Source organism: Pezoporus flaviventris, unplaced genomic scaffold, assembly GCF_033815535.1.
Source record: "Pezoporus flaviventris isolate CSIRO_AGI_PZ_B2104156 unplaced genomic scaffold, CSIRO_AGI_Pfla_v1 ptg000693l, whole genome shotgun sequence".
NCBI classification, from domain to species: Eukaryota; Metazoa; Chordata; class Aves; order Psittaciformes; family Psittacidae; genus Pezoporus; species Pezoporus flaviventris.
The window spans coordinates 34,392-60,616 of NW_026893238.1; the positions used below are offsets into that span (position 1 = coordinate 34,392).

Below are 26,225 nucleotides of genomic sequence, written 5' to 3' on the forward strand. Positions count from 1 at the left end.
AACCACGCCCCTCTCTTCCGATTCGCCCATTGACCCTCTAATCCCCGCCCACACCCCATAGGCCACGCTAACCCCCTCCCTACGCCCCACCCTTACGCCCCGCCCACGAGGGGGGCGTGGCTTTCCCACGGCCCCCCCTCCCATTCATTGCCCCCCAACCCGGGCCGAACCAACTCAACCCTGGGGGGGGGGGGGGGTTCCCCTTTATTGAGCCATCACAGGGACGACGCCATGATGCTGGAGACACCTATGGGGAGATGTGGGGTGACGTGTGGGTCTAAAGGAGGGGGGGGGGCACCCCAAAACCCCCCCAAACCCCCCCAAAATCTCACTGTCGAAGTCGATCTTCTCCACGATGTTCTTGGGTTTGATGCTCTCCTCCTGGTTGCAGATGAGCACCCGGCCCGGCTCCGCCTCGCACCACCCGTACTTGCTCATCCACACCTTGAGCTGGGCCTCTATGGGGCAGGGGGGGGGACACAGGGGTATATGGGGGGGGACACCCCAAAAATAGCCCCCCCCCCCCCACTTCATTCATACCTTGAAAATGTCCCACACACATTGGGGACTATGGGTAATGCTGATTACACCCCCCATTGACAGCCAGTGGTGCCCCCCCATTGGTACCCCTAAAATACCCCCCCATTGGTACCCCTAAAATACCCCCCCATTGACAGCCAGTGGTGCCCCCCCATTGGTACCCCTAAAATACCCCCCCATTGACACCCATTGGTACCCCTAAAATACCCCCCCATTTGTACCCCTAAAATACCCCCCATTGACACCCATTGGTACCCCTAAAATACCCCCCATTGACACCCATTGGTACCCCTAAAATACCCCCCATTGACACCCATTGGTACCCCTAAAATACCCCCCCATTGACACCCATTGGTACCCCTAAAATACCCCCCCATTGACACCCATTGGTACCCCTAAAATACCCCCCCATTGACACCCATTGGTACCCCTAAAATACCCCCCCATTGACACCCATTGGTACCCCTAAAATAACCCCCCATTGGTACCCCTAAAATACCCCCCATTGACACCCCTAAAATCCCCCCCCATTGACCCCCATGGGTATGCCCCCCATTGATACCTCCCCCACTGACCCCCATAATTACCCCTAAATTGACCCCCATTGGTACCCCTAAAATACCCCCCCACTGTTCCCCCTCCATTGACCCCCATTGACCCCCATTGTTCCCCCCATTGTTCCCCCCATTGCCCCCCCATACCCGAGAGGTCCCCCAACATCTCAGCCAGGAGCCAGCGGTCGATGTGCTGGTAGGTGATGCCCACCACATGGCAGATGACTGCAAGTGGATAACGGGGGGGGGGTGTCACATTTGGGGGTACCCCCCCCAAAACCCCCCCCTTTTAACCCCAACCCCCCCCTTTTAACCCCAAAATCCCCCCTTTTAACCCCAACCCCCCCCTTTTAACCCCAAAACCCCCCCTTTTAACCCCAAAATACCCCCTTTTAACCCCAAAACCCCCCCTTTTAACCCCAAAATCCCCCCTTTTAACCCCAAAATCCCTTTTAACCCCAAAATCCCCCCTTTTAACCCCAAAATCCCCCCTTTTTAACCCCAAAATCCCCCTTTTTAACCCCAAAATCCCCGTTTTTAACCCCAAAATCCCCCCTTTTAACCCCAAACCCCCCCCTTTTGGCCCCAAAGCCCTCACATTTCCTGACGGAATCCTCGAAGCCGGTGATGCCATCCAGCAGCTCCAGGTTCTCATCCAGGGCTTGCTGGGGAAGAACGGGATGGAAAAGGGGGGGCTGGGACGGGGGGGTCGGGAATTGGGGGTGTCCCCCCCCCCCCCACACCCCAAATGGGACGGACCCAGAAGGCCTGGAAGTGGCAGGTCTCCAGCAGCTCCCCCAGGTACAGGATCTGGCGGATGGGACGCTCGTCCTGCTGGGGGGGGGTCAGGGAAAACTGGGGGGAAACATGGAAAATTGGGGGGGAACACGTGGAAAATTGGGGGGAAACGTGGAAAATTGGGGGGGGAACATGGAAAATTGGGGGGGAAAACATGGAAAATTGGGGGGGAAAACGTGGAAAACTGGGGGGGAAAACATGGAAAATTGGGGGGGAAAACATGGAAAATTGGGGGGAAATGTGGAAAATTGGGGGGAAAACATGGAAAATTGGGGGGGAAAACATGGAAAATTGGGGGGGAAAACGTGGGAAAATTGGGGGGAAATGTGGAAAATTGGGGGGGAAAACATGGAAAATTGGGGGGGAAAACATGGAAAATTGGGGGGAAACGTGGAAAATTGGGGGGGAAAACGTGGAAAATTGGGGGGAAACGTGGAAAATTGGGGGGGAACATGGAAAATTGGGGGGAAACGTGGAAAATTGGGGGGGAACATGGAAAATTGGGGGGAAACGTGGAAAATTGGGGGGGAAAACATGGAAAAATTGGGGGGAAATGTGGAAAATTGGGGGGGAACATGGAAAATTGGGGGGGAACATGGAAAATTGGGGGGGAACATGGAAAATTGGGGGGAAACGTGGAAAATTGGGGGGAAAACATGGAAAATTGGGGGGAAATGTGGAAAATTGGGGGGGAACGTGGAAAATTGGGGGGGAACGTGGAAAATTGGGGGGAAATGTGGAAAATTGGGGGGAAACGTGGAAAATTGGGGGGGAAACGTGGAAAATTGGGGGGAAACGTGGAAAATTGGGGGGAACGTGGAAAATTGGGGGGAAACGTGGAAAATTGGGGGAAACGTGGAAAATTGGGGGGAAATGTGGAAAATTGGGGGGAAACGTGGAAAATTGGGGGGAAACGTGGAAAACTGGGGGGGGAACGTGGAAAATTGGGGGGGAAAACATGGAAAACTGGAGGGGAAATGTGGAAAACTGGGGGGAAACATGGAAAACTGGGGGGAAACATGGAAAACTGGGGGGAAAACATGGAAAACTGGGGGGAAACATGGAAAACTGGGGGGAAATATGGAAAACTACGGGAAATGAGGGGAAAACATGGAAAACTATGGGGAATTGTGGGGAAACATGGAAAACAGGGGGGAAACCATGGAAAACTATGGGGAAACATGGAAAACTGTGGGGAAAACTATGGGGAAATGTGGGGAAATGTGGGAAAACCATGGGGAAACTATGGGGAAACATGGAAAACCATGGGAAAACATGGGAAAACCATGGGAAACCATGGAAAAACATGGGAAAACCATGTGAAAACGTGGGAAAACACGGGAAAACCATGGGAAAACATGGGTAAAAAACCATGGAAAACCATGGGAAAGAGGGGGGAAAGAGATGGGAAAGGGGGGAAGGGTAGGAAAGGAGGGGAAAGATGGGAAGAGATGGGAAAGGAGGGGAAAACGAGATGGGAAAGGATGGGAAGGGAATGGGAAGGGAAAGGAATTGAAGTGGATGGGAAGAGAAAGGAAGGGAAGTGGATGGGAAGTGGGTGGGAAGTGGAGGGGAAGGGAACTGGATGGGAAGGGAAGGGATGGGAAGGGGATGGAAGGGCATGGGAAGGGAAGGGGATGGGAAGGGAAGTGAATGGGATGGGGATGGGACGGGGATGGAATGGGGAAGGGGATGGGATGGGAAGTGAATGGGATGGGGATGGGATGGGAATGGGAAGTGGATGGGAAGTGAATGGGATGGGGATGGGATGGGGATGGGATGGGAAGTGGATGGGATGGGGATGGGAAGTGGATGGGAAGTGAATGGGATGGGGATGGGATGGGGATGGGATGGGAAGTGGATGGGATGGGGATGGATGGGAAGTGGATGGGATGGGGATGGGATGGGGATGGGATGGGAAGTGGATGGGATGGGATGGGGGTGGGATGGGGATGGGATGGGAAGTGGATGGGATGGGATGGGGATGGGGATGGGGATGGGATGGGGGTGGGATGGGGATGGGATGGGAAGTGGATGGGATGGGATGGGGATGGGATGGGGATGGGGATGGGATGGGAAGTGAATGGGATGGGGATGGGGATGGGAAGTGAATGGGATGGGGATGGGGATGGGAAGTGAATGGGATGGGGATGGGATGGGATGGGAAGTGGATGGGATGGGGATGGGGATGGGGATGGGAAGTGAATGGGGATGGGGATGGGATGGGGAAGGGAAGCGGATGGGAAGTGGATGGGAAGTGGATGGGATGTGGATGGGAAGTGGATGGGATGGGGAAGGGAAGTGGATGGGAAGTGGATGGGATGGGGATGGGATGGGGATGGGATGGGATGGGAAGTGAATGGGATGGGGAAGGGAAGTGGATGGGAAGTGGATGGGAAGTGGATGGGATGGGGATGGGGATGGGATGGGATGGGAAGTGAATGGGATGGGGAAGGGAAGTGAATGGGATGGGGAAGGGAAGTGGATGGGAAGTGGATGGGAAGTGGATGGGATGGGGATGGGGATGGGATGGGATGGGAAGTGAATGGGATGGGGAAGGGAAGTGGATGGGAAGTGGATGGGAAGTGGATGGGATGGGGAAGGGAAGTGAATGGGATGGGGAAGGGAATTGGATGGGAAGTGGATGGGAAGTGGATGGGGATGGGGATGGGATGGGAAGTGGGTCTGAGCCCCCTGGTGCTGGTGCGGGTGCGGATACGCGGGCGGCGTCGATCATGCACTTGCAGAGGGTGAAGTCGGTGTGGGGCAGGTTCGTGAGCGCCTTGAGCAGGATCTGCGCCGTCACCGCGCTCTGGAAGAAGGCGGGTTGAACTGGTACCTATGGGGCGCAGGGGGGGTCAGCTCAGAGCCCTGAGGACCCCATAGAGACCCCCCCAGGCCCCATAGACCACATAGAGACCCCCCCAGAGACCCCCCCACGCCAAATAGACCACATAGAGACCCCCCCAGAGACCCCCCCACGCCCCATAGACCCCATAGAGACCCCCCCCAGAGACCCCCCACGCCCCATAGACCCCATAGAGACCCCCCCAGAGACCCCCCCACGCCCCATAGACCACATAGAGACCCCCCCAGAGACCCCAGAGACCCCCCCAGGCCCCATAGACCCCATAGAGACTCCCCCAGAGACCCCAGAGACCCCCCCAGGCCCCATAGACCCCATAGAGACCCCCCCAGAGACCCCAGAGACCCCCCCAGGCCCCATAGACCCCATAGAGACCCCCCCAGAGACCCCCCCACGCCCCATAGACCCCATAGAGACCCCCCCAGAGACCCCCCCCCACGCCCCATAGACCACATAGAGACCCCCCAGGCCCCATAGGCCCCATAGAGACCCCCCCATAGACCCCAGAGACCCCCCAGGCCCCATAGAGACCCCCCCCAGAGACCCCATAGACCCCCCTAGGCCCCATAGAGACCCCCCCAGGCCCCCATAGACCCCATTCAGACCCCCCAACAACCCCATAGAGACCCCCCCAGGCCCCCACAGACCCCATTCAGACCCCTCGAGGACCCCATAGACCCCATGGAGACCCCTCCAGACCCCCATGGACCCCATGGAGACCCCCCCCCAGGCCCCCTCAGACCCCATTCAGACCCCTCAAGGACCCCATAGAGACCCCCCAGGACCCCATAGACCCCATAGAGACCCCCCCAGACCCCATTCAGACCCCCCCAGGCCCCATAGACCCCATGGAGGCCCCCCAGGCCCCATAGACCCCATGGAGGCCCCCCCAGGCCCCATAGACCCCTCACAGCTTGAGCACGGCCAGGTTGGCCTCCAGGTCGTAGGCGTTCTCCTTGGCCTGGGTCTCCACGTAGCGCTCCAGGGTGGCCAGGTTCTCGGGGTTGTACCTGCGGGAATGGGGTGGGATGAGGGAATGGGGCGGGAGAACGGGAATGGGGTGGGATGAGGGAATGGGCGGGAGAATGGGAATGGGGCGGGAGAACGGGAATGGGGTGGGATGAGGGAATGGGGCGGGAGAACGGGAATGGGGCGGGAGAACGGGAATGGGGTGGGATGAGGGAATGGGGCGGGAGAACGGGAATGGGGCGGGAGAACGGGAATGGGGTGGGATGAGGGAATGGGGTGGGAGAACGGGAATGGGGCGGGAGAACGGGAATGGGGCAGGGAGAACGGGGCAGGAGAACGGGAATGGGGCGGGAGAACGGGAATGGGGCAGGAGAACGGGAATGGGGCAGGGGGAATGTGGGAAAAACATGGAAAACTGGGGGAAATATGGGGAAATGTGGGAAAACATGGAAAACTGGGGGAAAACTAGGGGGAAAACATGGAAAACTGGGGGAAATGTGAGGAAAACATGGAAAACTGGGGGAAATGTGGAAAATTGGGGGGAAATGTGGGGAAATGTGGGAAAAACATGGAAAACGGGGGGAAATGTGGGGAAAACATGGAAAACTATAGGGAAACGTGGGGAAATGTGGGAAAAACGTGGAAAACTGGGGGGGGAACATGGAAAACTGGGGGGAAATATGGGGAAATGTGGGAAAACATGGAAGACTGGGGGAAAACATGGAAAACGGGGGAAATGTGAGGAAAACATGGAAAACTGGGGGGAAATGTGGAAAATTGGGGGGAAATGTGGGGAAATGTGGGAAAAACATGGAAAACGGGGGAAATGTGGGAAAAACGTGAAAACTGGGGGGGGAAACATGGAAAACTGGGGGGAAATATGGGGGAAAACATGGAAAACTGGGGGAAATGTGAGGAAAACATGGAAAACTCGGGGGAAATATGGAAAATTGGGGGAAATGTGGGAAATGTGGGAAAAACGTGGAAAACTTGGGGGGAAACATGAAAAACTGGGGGGAAACGTGGGGGAATTGTGGTGGGAAAACTGGGGGAAAGTGGGGAAAACATGGAAAACTGGGGGGAAATGTGGAAAACTGGGGGAAAACTATGGGGAAATGTGGGGAAATGTGGGGAATGGGGCAGGAGAACGGGAATGGGGCAGGGATAACGGGACCCCCCTCACCCCCTCCAGCGGCCGCCATGACAGGCCTCGTAGGCCGCGCTCGGTCCCGGTCGCTGTTTGACCCCCCGGGACCCCTCCCCCCCGGCCCCCCCGGTCCCCGCCCCTCCCCCCGCCCCTCCCCCCTCCCCCCGGAGCCCCTCCCCCCCCCGGTACCGGTCAATTCCCCGCAGCAGCTTCCCCACGTTCGCGCGCATCTGCTCGAAGAGCGCCATGGCCGACCGGAAGTGACGGCGCCGCGGAGCACCATGGGAACGTGGAGGACCCCGGGGATGGGGGCTTGGACACGCCCACGGGGGGGTTAGACCACGCCCACCGGGTCTTAAAGCACAGCCCTGGGTCCTAAAGCCCGCCCGACTCGCTGAGGAACCCTTAAACACCCCCCCCTTGGGACCCCCAAATCCCGGTCTGGGACCCCCAAATTCCACCCCGGAACCCCTAAATCCCATCCCAGGACCCCCAGATCCGGTTTTGGGACCCCAAATCCAACCCCAGGACCCCCAAATCCAACCCCGGGACCCCCAAATTCCACCCCGGAACCCCCAAATCCCATCCCAGGACCCCCAGATCCGTTTTTGGGACCCCAAATCCAACCCCAGGACCCCCAGATCCTCCTCTGGGACCCCCAAATCCCATCCCAGGACCCCCAAATCTTCCTCTGGGACCCCCAAATCCAACTCCAGGACCCCCAGATCCTCCTCTAGGACCCCCAGATCCCATCCCAGGACCCCCAAATCCCCCTCTAGGACCCCCAGATCCCATCCCAGGACCCCCATATTCCACCCCAGGACCCCCAAATCCCCACCCCAGGACCCCCAAATCCCCACCCAAGACCCCCAAATCCCACCCCAGAACCCCCCAAACCCCCCCATGAACCCCCCAAATCCCCCCATTGACCCCCAAATTCCCCCTATGATCCCAAATCCCCCCCCAGAACCCCCCCAACCCCCCCCATTGACCCCCAAATTCCCCCTATGATCCCAAATCCCCCCCAAGAACCCCCAAAATCCCCCCTAGAACCCCCCAACCCCCCCCATTGACCCCCAAATTCCCCCTATGATCCCAAATCCCCCCCCAGAACCCCCCAACCCCCCCATTGACCCCCAAATTCCCCCTATGATCCCAAATCCCCCCCCAGAACCCCCCAAAACCCCCCCATTGACCCCCAAATTCCCCCTATGATCCCAAATCCCCCCCAGAACCCCCCAAACCCCCCCCCAGAACCCCCCAACCCCCCATTGACCCCAAATTCCCCCTATGATCCCAAATCCCCCCCCCCAATGGGGTTCAATGGGGCGGGGGGCAAGAAAGAGCCTGGCCCCATTGATGCTCTGCAGCTTTATTGAGGATGGAGGCAAATGCAACCCCCCCATTGGCCAAGGCACTTAAAGGGGGGGCTGGGGGGGGGGATTTGGGGGGCTGGGGGGGGAGGGGGGGGGAATCATCCCAATTGATCCTCGTATTGCTTCCGGAAGCAGTCCCCGGCCGGGAAGAAATCCCAGCAGCGCTCCTGGTACATCTTCCACACATAGGATTCCTGGGGGCAGGGCACAGGCAGTGGGGCGGAGGAACCACACAGGAGCCCAGAGGAGCCCCAGAGGAGCCCCATAGGAAACCCATAGGAAACCCATAGGAACCCCATAGGAAACCCATAGGAACCACATAGGAACCCCATAGGAACCCCATAGGAACCCCATAGGAACCACACAGGAGCCCCAGAGGAGCCCCATAGAAACCCCATAGGAACCCCATAGGAGCCCCATAGGAACCCCATAGGAGCCCCATAGGAGCCACACAGGAACCCCATAGGAACCCCATAGGAACCACACAGGAACCCCATAGGAACCACATAGGAACCCCATAGGAACCACACAGGAACCCCATAGGAACCACACAGGAACCCCATAGGAACCCCATAGGAACCCCATAGGAGCCCCATAGGAAACCCATAGGAAACACACAGGAACCCCATAGGAACCACATAGGAACCCCATAGGAGCCCCATAGGAAACACACAGGAACCCCATAGGAACCACACAGGAGCCCCAGAGGAGCCCCATAGGAAACCCATAGGGAACCCCATAGGAAACCCATAGGAAACCCATAGGAAACCCATAGGAGCCCCATAGGAGCCACACAGGAACCCCATAGGAACCCCATAGGAACCCCATAGGAACCCCATAGGAGCCCCATAGGAAACCCATAGGAAACACACAGGAACCCCATAGGAACCCCATAGGAACCACACAGGAAACCCATAGGAACCCCATAGGAACCCCAGAGAAACCCCAGAGAAACCCCATAAAAACCGCCATAAAAACCCCCATAGAATCCTCTATAGAAAGCCCCATAGAAATCCCATAGAAACCCCATAGAAACCCCCATAAAAACCCCCATAGAAACTGCCATAAAAAAAACCATAGAAACCCCATAGAAACCCCAATAGAAACCCCATAGGAACCCCATAGAAACCCCATAGAAACCCCCATAGAAACCCCATAGAAACCCCATAGAAACCCCAATAGAAACCCCATAGAAACCCCATAGAAACCCCAATAGAAACCCCATAGAAACCCCATAGAAACCCCAATAGAAACCCCATAGAAACCCCCATAGAAACCCCATAGAAACCCCAATAGAAACCCATAGAAACCCATAGAAACCCCATAGAAACCCCAATAGAAACCCCATAGAAACCCCATAGAAACCCCAATAGAAACCCCATAGAAACCCCCATAGAAACCCCATAGAAACCCCAATAGAAACCCCATAGAAACCCCATAGAAACCCCAATAGGAACCCCCATAGAAACCCCATAGAAACCCCCATAGAAACCTCTATAGGAACCCCATAGAAACCCCATAGAAAACCCATAGAAACCCCCTAAACCCCCCCCCCAACCCCTCCCGTATCCCTTAGTGACCATTAGCACCCCCCAATGGCCAATAGGAGCCCCCCAAAGGCCAATAGGAGCCCCCCAATGACCAATGAGAGCCCCCCAATGACCAATAGGAGCCCCCAATGACCAATAGGAGCCCCCCAATGGCCAATAGGAGCCCCCAATGACCAATAGGAGCCCCAATGGCCAATAGGAGCCCCCCAATGACCAATAGGAGCCCCCAATGACCAATAGGAGCCCCCCAATGACCAATAGGAGCCCCCAATGGCCAATAGGAGCCCCCCAATGACCAATGAGAGCCCCCAATGACCAATAGGAGCCCCCCAATGACCAATAGGAGCCCCCAATGACCAATAAGAGCCCCCCAATGGCCAATAAGAGCCCCCAATGGCCAATAGGAGCCACCCAATGACCAATAAGAGCCCCCAATGACCAATAGTAGCCCCCCAATGACCAATAGGAGCCCCCAATGACCAATAGTAGCCCCCCAATGACCAATAGTAGCCCCCCAATGACCAATAGGAGCCCTCCAATGACCAATAGTAGCCCCCCAATGACCAATAGTAGCCCCCCAATGACCAATAGGAGCCCTCCAATGACCAATAGTAGCCCCCCAATAGCCAATAGGAGCCCCCAATGACCAATAGGAGCCCCCCAAAGGCCGTTGCCACCCCACAGCCGTTGCCCCCCATCCCCACCTGCCCCGTGTGCTCTGTCTCGTCCTTATTGATCAGGTACATGAGGAAGAACCTGGACCAATGGGAGAAGGGGGGGGCAGTGGTTAATGGGGGCACTGGGGACCCCCAGCCCCATAAGTGCCCCCCCCACCCCGCAGCGCCTCACATGTAGTTGGCCAGGTTGTGCTCCTCCAAGGTGTGGGTCTCGAAGCCGTGGGGCGTCGTGTCGAAGTAGTCGCTCCCGATGCCGCAGATGAAGCACTTGGTCTATGGGGGGGCAGTGGGGCCGATGGGGGGCAGTGGGGGTCGGTGGGGGTCGATGGGGGTCGATGGGGGTCAATGGGGGTCAATGGGGGTCGATGGGGGTCAATGGGGGTCAATGGGGGTCAATGGGGATCAATGGGTGTCAATGGGGATCAATGGGGATCAATGGGGGTCAGTGGGGATCAATGGGATCAATGGGGGTCAATGGGGATCAATGGGGGTCAATGGGGGTCAATGGGTGTCAATGGGGATCAATGGGATCGATGGGGGTCAATGGGGATCAATGGGTGTCAATGGGATCAATGGGGGTCAATGGGGATCAATGGGATCAATGGGGGTCAATGGGGGTCAATGGGGGTCAATCGGGATCAATGGGGGATCAATGGGATCAATGGGGGTCAATGGGGATCAATTGGGATCAATCGGGATCAATGGGGGATCAATGGGATCGATGGGGGTCAATGGGGATCAATGGGTGTCAATGGGATCAATGGGGGTCAATGGGATCAATGGGATCAATGGGGGTCAATGGGGATCAATGGGGATCAATGGGATCAATGGGGGTCAATGGGGTTCAATGGGGATCAATGGGTGTCAATGGGATCAATGGGTGTCAATGGGATCAATGGGGTTCAATGGGGATCAATGGGATCAATGGGGATCAATGGGATCAATGGGGGTCTATGTGGGGCAGGGCCCCCAAGCCCGCCCCATAGATTGGGGTCCGCCCCCCACCTCCATGTCCTCCTTCACTTGCTCCTGCTGATCCCTCAGCTCCCCAAAGGCGTCAATGATCAGACCTGGGGGGGCACAAAGGGGGTCAGCCCCATAGCCCCCATTACCCCATAGCCCACATAGCCCCCATTACCCCATAGCCCCCATTCCCCCATTCCCCCATGGCCCCATAGCCCCCATTACCCCATAGCCCCCATTCCACCCATTCCCCTGTAGCCCCATAGCCCCCAATTACCCCCATTTCCCCATAGCCCCCATTCCCCCCTCATAGCCCCATTCCCCCCCCATAGCCCCCCATAGACCCCATTCCCCCATTCCCCCCCATAGCCCCATACCCCCCATAGCCCCATAGCTCCATAACCCCCATAGCCCCCTAGCCCCCCACAGCCCCCCCATAGCCCCCATTAGCCCATTCACCCCCATTCGCCCCCATACCCCCATTCCCCCCACAGCCCCATAGCCCCACAGCCCCACAGCCCCATAGCAACCCCATAGCCCCATAGCGCGCCCCACATCCCTATAGCCCCCCAGCCCCATAGCGCCCCATAGCCCCCCCCAGGCCCATAGCCCTCCAGCCCCATAGCCCCCCACCCCCCACAGCCCCCCAGCCCCATAGCCCCACAGCCCCCCATAGCCCCATAACCCCCAGACCCCAGCGCCACAGCCCCATAACCCCCATAGCCCCATAGCGCCCCCATAGCCCCACAGCCCCCCACAGCCCCATAGCCCCCCCCCCAGCCCCATAGCGCCCCAGCCCCACAGCCCCCCACAGCCCCACAGCCCCATAGCACGCCCCAGCCCCATAGGCCCCCCTAGCCCCATAGCGCCCCCCATAGCCTCATAGCGCCCCATAGCGCCCCATAGCGCCCCATAGCGCCCCACGTGCCCTGGATGATGGTGAGCAGGATGACGATGACGAAGAAGAAGAAGGTGATGTCGAACACGACCCCCCCAGCCCCATAGCGCCCCATAGCGCCCCATAGCGCCCCATAGCGCCCCATAGCGCCCCACGTGCCCTGGATGATGGCGAGCAGGATGACGATGACGAAGAAGAAGAAGGTGATGTCGAACACGCCCCCCCCAGCCCCATAGCGCCCCATAGCGCCCCATAGCCCCATAGCGCCCCATAGCGCCCCATAGCGCCCCACGTGCCCTGGATGATGGCGAGCAGGATGACGATGACGAAGAAGAAGAAGGTGATGTCGAACACGCCCCCCCCAGCCCCATAGCGCCCCATAGCCCCATAGCGCCCCATAGCGCCCCACGTGCCCTGGATGATGGCGAGCAGGATGACGATGACGAAGAAGAAGAAGGTGATGTCGAACACGACCCCCCCAGCCCCACAGCGCCCCATAGCGCCCCACAGCGCCCCACGTGCCCTGGATGATGGCGAGCAGGATGACGATGACGAAGAAGAAGAAGGTGATGTCGAACACGAACCCCCAGCCCCATAGCGCCCCATAGCGCCCCATAGCGCCCCACAGCGCCCCATAGCGCCCCATAGCGCCCCCCAGCGCCCCACAGCGCCCCATAGCGCCCCACGTGCCCTGGATGATGGCGAGCAGGATGACGATGACGAAGAAGAAGAAGGTGATGTCGAACACGACCCCCCCAGCCCCACAGCGCCCCATAGCGCCCCACAGCGCCCCACGTGCCCTGGATGATGGCGAGCAGGATGACGATGACGAAGAAGAAGAAGGTGATGTCGAACACGAACCCCCAGCCCCATAGCGCCCCATAGCGCCCCATAGCGCCCCACAGCGCCCCATAGCGCCCCATAGCGCCCCCCAGCGCCCCACAGCGCCCCATAGCGCCCCACTGTGCCCTGGATGATGGCGAGCAGGATGACGATGACGAAGAAGAAGAAGGTGATGTCGAACACCACCCGGTAGAGTTCGTACTCGTCCCCCGCCGGGTCCTCGATCTCGTCCCGATGCCGCCCCCGGCCCGGACCCCCACGTACATGTGGAACAGGTAACACTGGGGCAGCAAGTCAGACCCATAGCGACCCATAGGGACCCATGGGGACCCATGGGGACACATAGAGACACATAGAGACACATAGAGACACATAGGGACACATAGGGACACATAGAGACCCATAGGGACCCATGGGGACACATAGAGACACATAGAGACACATAGGGACACATAGGGACACATAGGGACACATAGAGACACATAGAGACACATAGGGACACATAGAGACACATAGGGACACATAGAGACACATAGAGACACATAGAGACCCATAGGGACACATAGGGACACATAGAGACCCATAGGGACCCATGGGGACACATAGAGACACATAGAGACACATAGGGACACATAGGGACACATAGGGACACATAGGGACACATAGAGACACATAGAGACACATAGGGACACATAGGGACACATAGAGACACATAGAGACACATAGAGACCCCATAGAGACACATAGAGACACATAGAGACACATAGGGACACATAGAGACACATAGGGACACATAGAGACACATAGAGACCCCATAGAGACACATAGAGACACATAGAGACACATAGGGACACATAGAGACACATAGAGACACATAGAGACACATAGAGACACATAGGGACACATAGGGACACATAGGGACACATAGAGACACATAGAGACACATAGAGACACATAGGGACCCATAGGACCCATAGGGACACATAGGGACCCATAGGGACACATAGGGACACATAGAGACACATAGGGACCCATAGGGACCCATAGGGACCCATAGGGACACATAGGGACCCCATAGAGACCCATAGGGACCCCCAGTACCCTATAGATGCCCCCAGGAACCCATACCCCCCATAGCCCCCATTGACCCCATACCACCCATAGCCCCGATAATTCCCATAACCCCCATAGCAGCCCCATAGCCCCATAACCCCCATAGCCCTATAGCACCCATAGCCCCGTAGCTCCCCTAACCCCCAAACCCCCATAGCCCCATAGCAGCCCCATAGCCCCCATAGCCCCCATAGCTGCCCCATAACCCCCATAATCCCCATAGCCCCATAGCCCCCATACCCCCCCAGCCCCCTAGCCCCATAGCTGCCCCATAGCCCCCATAACCCCCATAGCCCCCATACCTCCATAGCCCCATAGATGCCCCATAGCCCCCATACCCCCATAGCCCCCATAGCCCCATAGCTGCCCCATAGCCCCATAGCCCCCATAGCCCCATAGCTGCCCCATACCCCCATAATCCCCATAGCCCCCATAACCCCCATAGCCCCCATACCCCCATACCCCCATAGCCCCATAGCCCCCATAACCCCCATAGCCCCATAGCCCCATAGCTGCCCCATAACCCCGATAATCCCCATAGCCCCATAGCTCCCATAACCCCCATAGCCCCCATAGCCCCATAGCCCCATAGCTCCCATAACCCCCATAGCCCCATACCCCCATAGCTGCCCCATAGCGCCGTGGGGCGCCCCCTACCGTCATCATGTCGTCGCACTTCATGTCGGGCTCGGCCTCGTCCTCGCTCTTGTTGTAGAACTTGCGGAAGAAGTTGAAGGCGACCACGGTGTAAAGGTAAACGACGACGGCCAGGAGCCCCACGGTCATGGTGAGCTGTGGGGCAGGGACCCATAGCGACCCATAGCGAGACCCATAGCGACCCATAGATATCATAGAGAGACCCCATAGATGGCCAGGAGCCCCACGGTCATGGTGAGCTGTGGGGCAGGGACCCATAGCGACCCATAGCGAGACCCATAGCGACCCATAGATATCATAGAGAGACCCCATAGATGGCCAGGAGCCCCACGGTCATGGTGAGCTGTGGGGCAGGGACCCATAGCGACCCATAGCGAGACCCATAGCGACCCATAGATATCATAGAGAGACCCCATAGACGGCCAGGAGCCCCACGGTCATGGTGAGCTGTGGGGCAGGGACCCATAGCGACCCATAGCGAGACCCATAGCGACCCATAGATATCATAGAGAGACCCCATAGATGGCCAGGAGCCCCACGGTCATGGTGAGCTGTGGGGCAGGGGACCCATAGCGACCCATAGCGAGACCCATAGCGACCCATAGATATCATAGAGAGACCCCATAGACGGCCAGGAGCCCCACGGTCATGGTGAGCTGTGGGGCAGGGACCCATAGCGACCCATAGCGAGACCCATAGCGACCCATAGATATCATAGAGAGACCCCATAGACGGCCAGGAGCCCCACGGTCATGGTGAGCTGTGGGGCAGGGACCCATAGCGACCCATAGCGAGACCCATAGCGACCCATAGATATCATAGAGAGACCCCATAGATGGCCAGGAGCCCCACGGTCATGGTGAGCTGTGGGGCAGGGACCCATAGCGACCCATAGCGAGACCCATAGCGACCCATAGAATATCATAGAGAGACCCCATAGACGGCCAGGAGCCCCACGGTCATGGTGAGCTGTGGGGCAGGGACCCATAGCGACCCATAGCGAGACCCATAGCGACCCATAGATATCATAGAGAGACCCCATAGATGGCCAGGAGCCCCACGGTCATGGTGAGCTGTGGGGCAGGGACCCATAGCGACCCATAGCGAGACCCATAGCGACCCATAGATATCATAGAGAGACCCCATAGACGGCCAGGAGCCCCACGGTCATGGTGAGCTGTGGGGCAGGGACCCATAGCGACCCATAGCGAGACCCATAGCGACCCATAGATATCATAGAGAGACCCCATAGATGGCCAGGAGCCCCACGGTCATGGTGAGCTGTGGGGCAGGGACCCATAGCGACCCATAGCGAGACCCATAGCGACCCATAGATATCATAGAGAGACCCCATAGACGGCCAGGAGCCCCACGGTCATGGTGAGCTGTGGGGCAGGGACCCATAGCGACCCATAGCGAGACCCATAGCGACCCATAGATATCATAGAGAGACCCCATAGACGGCCAGGAGCCCCACGGTCATGGTGAGCTGTGGGGCAGGGACCCATAGCGACCCATAGCGAGACCCATAGCGACCCATAGATATCATAGAGAGACCCCATAGATGGCCAGGAGCCCCACGGTCATGGTGAGCTGTGGGGCAGGGACCCATAGCGACCCATAGCGAGACCCATAGCGACCCATAGATATCATAGAGAGACCCCATAGACGGCCAGGAGCCCCACGGTCATGGTGAGCTGTGGGGCAGGGACCCCATAGCGACCCATAGCGAGACCCATAGCGACCCATAGATATCATAGAGAGACCCCATAGATGGCCAGGAGCCCCACGGTCATGGTGAGCTGTGGGGCAGGGACCCATAGCGACCCATAGCGAGACCCATAGCGACCCATAGATATCATAGAGAGACCCCATAGACGGCCAGGGAGCCCACGGTCATGGTGAGCTGTGGGGCAGGGACCCATAGCGACCCATAGCGAGACCCATAGCGACCCATAGATATCATAGAGAGACCCCATAGATGGCCAGGAGCCCCACGGTCATGGTGAGCTGTGGGGCAGGGACCCATAGCGACCCATAGCGAGACCCATAGCGACCCATAGATATCATAGAGAGACCCCATAGACGGCCAGGAGCCCCACGGTCATGGTGAGCTGTGGGGCAGGGACCCATAGCGACCCATAGCGAGACCCATAGCGACCCATAGCGAGACCCATAGCGACCCATAGATATCATAGAGAGACCCCATAGATGGCCAGGAGCCCCACGGTCATGGTGAGCTGTGGGGCAGGGACCCATAGCGACCCATAGCGAGACCCATAGCGACCCATAGCGAGACCCATAGCGACCCATAGATATCATAGAGAGACCCCATAGATGGCCAGGAGCCCCACGGTCATGGTGAGCTGTGGGGCAGGGACCCATAGCGACCCATAGCGAGACCCATAGCGACCCATAGATATCATAGAGAGACCCCATAGACGGCCAGCAGCCCCACGGTCATGGTGAGCTGTGGGGCAGGGACCCATAGCGACCCATAGCGAGACCCATAGCGACCCATAGATATCATAGAGAGACCCCATAGACGGCCAGGAGCCCCACGGTCATGGTGAGCTGTGGGGCAGGGACCCATAGCGACCCATAGCGAGACCCATAGCGACCCATAGCGAGACCATAGCGACCCATAGATATCATAGAGAGACCCCATAGATGGCCAGCAGCCCCACGGTCATGGTGAGCTGTGGGGCAGGGACCCATAGCGACCCATAGCAGAGACCCATAGCGACCCATAGCGAGACCCATAGCGACCCATAGATATCATAGAGAGACCCCATAGACGGCCAGGAGCCCCACGGTCATGGTGAGCTGTGGAGCAGGGACCCATAGCGACCCATAGCGAGACCCATAGCGACCCATAGATATCATAGAGAGACCCCATAGACGGCCAGGAGCCCCACGGTCATGGTGAGCTGTGGGGCAGGGACCCATAGCGACCCATAGCGAGACCCATAGTGACCCACAGCGAGACCCATAGCGACCCACAGCGACCCATAGATATCATAGAGAGAACCCATAGACGGCCAGCAGCCCCACGGTCATGGTGAGCGGGGGGGCACAGGACCCCCCCTGCTTGCCGTTGTGGGTCACGGAGGACAGGATGGTGCACAGCATCCCACAGACCCCCATAGCTGCCCCATAGCCGCCCCATAGCCGCCCCACAGCCGCCCCATAGCTGCCCCATAGCCGCCCCACAGCTGCCCCATAGCCGCCCCACCTGCTTGCCGTTGTGGGTCACGGAGGACAGGATCGTGCGCAGCATCCCACAGACCCCCACAGCCGCCCCATAGCCGCCACATAGCCGCCCCACAGCCGCCCCATAGCCGCCCCACAGCCGCCCCATAGCCGCCCCATAGCCGCCCCACAGCCGCCCCACAGCCGCCCCACAGCCGCCCCACAGCCGCCCCATAGCCGCCCCACAGCCGCCCCATAGCCGCCCCACAGCCGCCCCATAGCCGCCCCATAGCCGCCCCATAGCCGCCCCACAGCCGCCCCACAGCCGCCCCACAGCCGCCCCATAGAGGCCCCATAGCCGCCCCACAGCCGCCCCATAGCCGCCCCATAGCCGCCCCACAGCCGCCCCATAGCCGCCCCACAGCCGCCCCACAGCCGCCCCACAGCCGCCCCACCTGCTTGCCGTTGTGGGTCACGGAGGACAGGATCGTGCGCAGCATCCCACAGACCCCCACAGCCGCCCCATAGCCGCCCCATAGCCGCCCCATAGCTGCCCCATAGCCGCCCCACAGCCGCCCCCACAGCCGCCCCACAGCCGCCCCACAGCCGCCCCATAGCCGCCCCACAGCCGCCCCATATTCGCCCCATAGCCGCCCCATAGCCGCCCCACAGCCGCCCCATAGCCGCCCCACAGCCGCCCCATATTCGCCCCATAGCCGCCCCACAGCCGCCCCACAGCCGCCCCACCTGCTTGCCGTTGTGGGTCACGGAGGACAGGATCGTGTGCAGCATCCCACAGACCCCCACAGCCGCCCCATAGCCGCCCCATAGCCGCCCCATAGCTGCCCCATAGCCGCCCACAGCCGCCCCACAGCCGCCCCATAGCCGCCCCATAGCCGCCCCATAGCCGCCCCACAGCCGCCCCACAGCCGCCCCATAGCCGCCCCACAGCCGCCCCATAGCCGCCCCACAGCCGCCCCATAGCCGCCCCATAGCCGCCCCATAGCCGCCCCCACAGCCGCCCCACAGCCGCCCCACAGCCGCCCCATAGCCGCCCCACAGCCGCCCCATAGCCGCCCTATAGCCGCCCCACAGCTGCCCCATAGCCGCCCCACAGCCGCCCCACAGCCGCCCCACAGCCGCCCCACAGCCGCCCCATAGCCGCCCCACCTGCTTGCCGTTGTGGGTCACGGAGGACAGGATCGTGCGCAGCGTCTTCACCCCCATGGCGATGTCCAGGAGGTGCGAGGCGAAGAAGAAGTTGTTGTAGTGGCCCAGCAGGGACATGGCCATGTACCACGTGAGGTACAGGAAGGACTGGGGGGGCACGGGCGTCAGTGGGGGCTGCCCCATGGATGGGGGGCACGGGGGTCAATGGGGCTGCCCCATGGATGAGGGGACGTGGGTGTCAATGGGGCTGCCCCATGGATGGGGGGCGCAGGGGTCAATGGGGCAGCCACATGGATGGGGGGCACAGGGGTCAATGGGGCTGCCCCATGGATGGGGGGCACGGGCGTCAGTGGGGCTGCCCCATGGATGGGGGGCACAGGGGTCAATGGGGCTGCCCCATGGATGTGGGGTGTGGGTGTCAGTGGGGCTGCCCCATGGATGGGGGGCGCAGGGGTCAATGGGACAGCCACACGGATGGGGGGTGCGGGTGTCAATGGGGCTGCCCCATGGATGTGGGGCGCAGGGGTCAATGGGGCTGCCCCATGGATGGGGGGCACAGGGGTCAATGGGGCTGCCCCATTGTGGGTGTCAGTGGGGCTGCCCCATGGATGGGGGGCGCGGGTGTCAATGGGGCTGCCCTATGGATGTGGGGCATGGGTGTCAATGGGGCTGCCCCATGGATGTGGGGTGTGGGTGTCAATGGGGCAGCCCCATGGATGTGGGGCGCGGGTGTCAATGGGGCAGCCCCATGGATGGAGGGCACCCAGCCCCCATTGACCAGGGACACCCAGTGATGGGGGTCCCAACGCCCTGAACACCCCCCCATCCCTATGGGCCCCCCAACCCCCCATGGCAGCCCCATGGCTTCGCCCCTCCCCCACTCACGTTGTCCGTGAAGATGACCCCAAACTTCCAGATCTGGTACCGGATGTCGATGGAAGTGACCCTGGGGGATGGGGGGGGGAGGGGTGAGCACCGGGGATGGGGGAGGGGGGGAGGGGCACCAGGTGTGGGGGATGGGGGGGGGATGGGGGGGGGATGAGCACTGGGTATGGGGGATGATGGGGGATGGGGGGGGTGAGCACCGGGGATGGGGGGAGGGGGGGGATGGGGGATGGGCACCAAGTATGGGGGATGAGGGGGGAATGGGGGGGATGGGGGGGGATGGGCACCAGGTGTGGGGGATGGGGGGGATGGGGAAGGGGGGGGGGGGATGGGCACCAGGTGTGGGGGATGGGGGGGGATGAGGGGGGTCGGGGATGGGGGGGGATGGGCACCAGGTGTGGGGGATGGAGGGGGGGGATTGGGGGTAATGGGGGGGGATGTGGGGGGTACGGGGGGGATGGGTACCAGGTGTGGGGGATGGGGCGGGATGGGGGGGAGGTGAGCACCGGGGATGGGGGGGGATGGGCACCAGGTTTGGGGGATGGGGCGGGATGGGGGGGAGGTGAGCACCGGGGATGGGGAAGGGGGGGGATGGGGGATGGGCAGAAGGTGTGGGGGATGGGGGGGGATGGGAAAGGGGGGGGATGGGCACCCGGTATAGGGGGGACGGGGGGGGTCACCAGATTTGGGGGATGGGGGGGGGATGGGGAAGGGGGGGGATGGGCACCAGGTGTGGGGGATGGGGGGGGGTGGGGGAGGGGTTCTCCCGTACCACGTGATGAGGGAGCTGTCGGGGGCCGCGCCCCGCCCCCCCTGCGCCCCTATCTCCAGGCTCGCCAGGTCCATGCCCAGCAGCTCCGCGATGCGCTCGCGCCCGTAAATGGCCCCGTACTTGTCCAGCACCTGTGGGGCGGGCCCCACACCCGTTGGTTAGGGGGGGACCCACACCCATGGTTATGGGGGGGACCCACGGCTTGGTTATGGGGTGACCCACAGCTTGGTTATGGGGGGGACCCACAGCTTGGTTATGGGGTGACCCACACCCATTGGTTATGGGGTGACCCACGGCTTGGTTAGGGGGTGACCCACAGCTTGGTTATGGGGTGACCCACAGCTTGGTTATGGGGTGACCCACACCCATTGGTTATGGGGTGCCCCACGGCTTGGTTAGGGGGTGCCCCACACCTTGGTTAGGGGGGGACCCACACCCATTGGTTAGGGGGGGACCCACGGCTCGGTTATGGGGTGACCCACACCTTGGTTATGGGGTGCCCCACAGCTTGGTTAGGGGGTGACCCCCTCCCATTGGTTATGGGTCCCCCCCCATGGTTATGGGGTTCCCTCCCCCCTTGGTTATGGGTCCCCCCCATGGTTATGGGGTGCCTCCCCCCTTAGTTATGGGTCTCCCCCACGGTTATGGGGCTCCCTCCCCCCCGGTTATGGGTCCCCCCCCATGGTTATGGGTCCCCCCCCACAGTTATGGGGCTCCCTCCCCCCCCCCGTTATGGGGCTCCCTCCCCCCACAGTTATGGGGCTCCTCCCCCCATGGTTATGGGGCTCCCTCCCCCCACAGTTATGGGGCTCCCCCCCCACACAGTTATGGGGCTCCCTCCCCATGGTTATGGGGCTCCCCCCCCCCCCGTTATGGGGTGCCCCCCCCCCACCTTCCTCTTGACGAATTTGTCCCAGTAGTTTCTAGGGAAGGATCTGGGGGGGACACGGGGGGGGGAGGGGTCAGGATGGTTCTGAGCCCCCCTGGACCCACACAGACCCCCATAAACCCCCCCATAGCCGCCCCATAGCCCCCCATACCCTCCCACAGCCGCCCCATAGCCCCCCATACCCCCCCATACCCCCCATAGCCCCCATACCCCCCCCATAGACCCCATATCCCCCCCCCCCCAGCCACCCTATACCCCCCCCCCAGCCGCCCCACAGCTGCCCCATAGGTGCCCCATAGCTCCCCCCAGCCGCCCCATAGGTGCCCCATAGCTCCCCATAGCTGCCCCATAGGTGCCCCATAGGTGCCCCATAGCTCCCCATAGGTGGCCCATAGGTGCCCCATAGCTCCCCACAGCCGCCCCATAGGTGCCCCATAGGTGCTCCATAGGTGCCCCATAGCTCCCCACAGCCGCCCCATAGGTGCCCCATAGGTGCCCCATAGGTGCCCCATAGCTCCCCATAGGTGCCCCATAGGTGCCCCATAGCTCCCCATAGGTGCCCCATAGGTCCCCCATAGATCCCCATAGATCCCCATAGCCGCCCCATAGCTCCCCATAGGTGCCCCACAGCCGCCCCACAGCCGCCCCATAGGTGCCCCATAGCCGCCCCATAGCTCCCCATAGGTGCCCCATAGGTGCCCCATAGCTCCCCATAGCTGCCCCATAGGTGCCCCATAGGTCCCCATAGGTCCCCATAGCTCCCCATAGGTGCCCCATAGGTCCCCATAGCTCCCCATAGCTGCCCCATAGGTGCCCCATAGGTGCCCCATAGCTCCCCATAGCTGCCCCATAGGTGCCCCATAGCTCCCCATAGCTGCCCCATAGGTGCCCCATAGGTGCCCCATAGCTCCCCATAGGTGCCCCACAGCCGCCCCACAGGTGCCCCATAGCTCCCCATAGCTGCCCCATAGGTGCCCCATAGGTGCCCCATAGCTCCCCATAGGTGCCCCACAGCCGCCCCACAGGTGCCCCATAGCTCCCCATAGCTCCCCATAGCTCCCCATAGGTGCCCCACAGCCGCCCCACAGGTGCCCCATAGCTCCCCATAGCTCCCCATAGGTGCCCCATAGGTGCCCCATAGGTGCCCCATAGCTCCCCATAGGTGCCCCACAGCCGCCCCACAGCTCCCCATAGGTGCCCCATAGCTCCCCATAGCTCCCCATAGCTCCCCATAGATCCCCATAGCTCCCCATAGGTGCCCCACAGCCGCCCCATAGCTCCCCATAGCTCCCCATAGCTCCCCATAGCTCCCCATAGGTGCCCCATAGGTGCCCCCCAGCCCCCGTACTGGGCGTTGAGCACGAGGCGGTCCCATTGGCCCTTGACGTCGTCGTCGGGGGGCTGCTCGCTGATGTAGAGCCCCGAGAACTCCAGGCCCCGGGCGAGCTCCTTCTCCCGCTTGAAGATCACCAGGGGGATCTGGGGGGCAGGGGGGCGATGGGGGGGATGGGGTCAATGGGGGCAATGGGGCAATGGGGGGCAATGGGGCAATGGGGGCATGGGGGTCAATGGGGGGCAATGGGGGGCAATGGGGCAATGGGGGCAATGGGGGGCAATGGGGCAATGGGGGCAATAGGGACATGGGGGTCAATGGGGGTCAATGGGGGGAATGGGGGTGATGGGGGGCAATGGGGGCAATGGGGCAATGGGGGTGATGGGGGGAATGGGGGGAATGGGGCAATGGGGGTCAATGGGACGCAATGGGGGCAATGGGGACAGTGGGGGGCAACGGGGGCAATGGGGTCAATGGGGCCAATGGGGGGCAATGGGGCAATGGGGGGCAATGGGGGCAATGGGGCAATGGGGGTCAATGGGGCTCAATGGGGCTCAATGGGGGGCAATGGGGATCAATGGGGGTCGATAGGGATCAATGGGGATCAATGGGGCTCAATGGGGTCAATGGGGCTCAATGGGGGTCAATGGGAATCAATGGGGCTCAATGGGGGTCAATGGGACACAATGGGGCTCAATGGGGTCAATGGGGGTCAATGGGGATCAATGGGGCTCAATGGGGGTCAATGGGACACAATGGGGCTCAATGGGGCTCAATGAGGCTCAATGGGGCTCAATGGGGGCGCAGCGGCCTCAATGTGACCCCCGGGGGGGGGGGGGTGGGGTCAGCGAGGTCAAGGGGCGGGTTTCTGCCCATATAAGGGCAAAAGGGGGCGTGTCACCTTGAGGCAGTTGTAGCCAATGATGCAGAGGAAGGCGACGAGCGTGTGCGCAAGCGCGAGCCCCCGAAGCGCGGGCTGCATGAAGCCGGTGCCCTCCTCCAGCACGTAGCGGGGGGGGAGGGGCTCCGCCCCGCCCCCCTCCCCCTCCCCCTCCCCCTCCCCCTCCTCAGGCCCGGGGGGGGGCTCCGACACCTGCGGGGGGAGGGGAGGGGGGGAAAGGGGATGTGGGGCTGCCCCATAGAGAGCCCCATAGAGAGCCCCATAGATGCCTTTCTATCCCCCCAGAACATGGGGATGTGGGGCTGCCCCATAGAGAGCCCCATAGAGAGCCCCATAGATGCCTTTCTATCACCCCAGAACATGGGGGTGTGGGGCTGCCCCATAGAGAGCCAACTATGGGGGTGTGGGGCTGCCCCATAGAGAGACAACTATGGGGATGTGGGGCTGCCCCATAGAGAGCCCCATAGACCCCCCATAGACCCCCAACAGAATCCTTTATATCCCCCCAGAAAATGGGGATGTGGGGCTGCCCCATAGAGAGACCCCTATGGGGATGTGGGGCTGCCCCACAGAGAGCCCCATAGACACACCCCCCCCCCAGACTCCTTTACATCCCCCCAGACCATGGGGATGTGGGGCTGCCCCATAGAGAGCACACAATAGGGGCCCAGGATGCCCCCACCCCACCCCCAAGCAATCTATGGGGCCCAGGGTGACCCCCCCCCCCCCCCAGTCTATGGGGCCCAGGGTTCCTCCATCCCACCCCAAACCCAATCTATGGGGCCCAGGGTGCTCCCACCCCACATGCAATCTATGGGGCCCAGATCCCCCCCAATCTATGGGGCACAGACCCTGTAGAAGAGGAGGATGAAGTTGATGGCGAAGGCGAGGAAGAGCGCCAGGAAGCGGAGGTTGTAGAAGTTGCGCGAGAGGTAATTCTGCCCCATAGAGAGTCCCGCTCAGCCCCACACTTATGGGTCCCAGCCCCACACTTGGGGGTCCCAGCCCCACACTTATGGGTCCCAGTCCCACACTTGGGGGTCCCAGTCCCACACTTGGGGGTCCCAGTCCCACACTTATGGGTCTCAGCCCCACACTTTGGGGGCCCAGTCCCATACTTGAGGGTCCCAACCCCACACTTGGGGGTCCCATTCCCACACTAGGAGGGCCCTGCCCCACACTTGTGGGTCCCAGCCCCACACTTGGGGGCCCAGACCCACACTTTGGGGGCCCAGTCCCATACTTGAGGGTCCCAACCCCACACTTGGGGGTCCCATTCCCACACTAGGAGGGCCCTGCCCCACACTTGGGGGTCCCAGCCCCACACTTGGGGGCCCAGACCCACATTTTGGGGGCCCAGTCCCATACTTGAGGGTCCCAACCCCACACTTGGGGGTCCCATTCCCACACTAGGAGGGCCCTGCCCCACACTTGTGGGTCCCAGCCCCACACTTGGGGGCCCAGACCCACACTTGTGGGTCCCGTACCAGGAACTTCACCCTCTGGACCTCGAGCTCGGCCCAGAGCTCGAAGGTTCCCTCGCTGGGGGGCTCCTTGCGCACCCTCGGCCCTGATTGGCTCCTCTTGGGGGGCGGGGCAGGATCGGGCCCCCCCTCGGCGCCCTCGGCTCCGCCCTTCTCCCCGTTCTCGGCGCTATGGGGCAGAGGGGGGGTGGTTAAAGGGGGGGGGAGGGGGGGATCTATGGGGTCAATGGGGCTGGGGATGGGAATGGGGTAGGGAGGTGCCCCATAGATTCAATGGGGCAACGGGCACCCAATGGGGTCAGGAGCACCCAATGGGGCCATGGGCACCCAATGGGGTCAGGGGCATCCAATGGGGTCAGGAGCACCCAATGGGGTCAGGAGCACCCAATGGACCCAAGGGCACCCAATGGGGCCAGGAGCACCCAATGGGGCCATGGGCATCCAATGGGGTCAGGGGCACCCAATGGGGTCAGGGGCACCCAATGGACCCAAGGGCACCCAATGGGGTCAGAGGCACCCAATGGGGTCAGGGGCACCCAATGGACCCAAGGGCACCCAATGGGGTCAGGGGCACCCAATGGACCCAAGGGCACCCAATGGACCCAAGGGCACCCATTGGACCCATGGGCACCCAATGGGGTCAGGAGC

General features: G+C 61.1%; 2 protein-coding genes across 2 annotated transcripts in view; both read right to left on the bottom strand.

Moving 5' to 3' along the window:
- Positions 1-203: 203 nt before the first annotated feature.
- On the bottom strand, positions 204-7,154 carry EIF3K (eukaryotic translation initiation factor 3 subunit K). Its single transcript, XM_061444113.1, is given in 9 exon segments — positions 204-247; positions 333-458; positions 1,242-1,319; positions 1,693-1,759; positions 1,854-1,928; positions 4,612-4,715; positions 4,718-4,731; positions 5,670-5,768; positions 7,064-7,154. Coding segments are annotated over 9 exon segments (654 nt in total). The 5' UTR covers positions 7,123-7,154; the 3' UTR covers positions 204-215.
- A 1,172-nt stretch (positions 7,155-8,326) lies between these two features.
- The window catches only part of LOC133264176 (ryanodine receptor 1-like), a 29,357-nt gene continuing 11,458 nt past the window's right edge, over positions 8,327-26,225 (bottom strand). The window contains 15 exon segments of the mRNA XM_061444112.1: positions 8,327-8,444; positions 10,505-10,556; positions 10,650-10,750; positions 11,483-11,547; positions 13,307-13,414; positions 13,417-13,462; positions 14,952-15,086; positions 19,314-19,460; positions 20,199-20,259; positions 20,971-21,101; positions 21,863-21,905; positions 23,208-23,338; positions 24,094-24,285; positions 24,945-25,031; positions 25,581-25,746. Of these exon segments, the coding sequence (XP_061300096.1) occupies positions 8,349-8,444; positions 10,505-10,556; positions 10,650-10,750; positions 11,483-11,547; positions 13,307-13,414; positions 13,417-13,462; positions 14,952-15,086; positions 19,314-19,460; positions 20,199-20,259; positions 20,971-21,101; positions 21,863-21,905; positions 23,208-23,338; positions 24,094-24,285; positions 24,945-25,031; positions 25,581-25,746 (1,561 nt within the window). The 3' untranslated portion in view covers positions 8,327-8,348.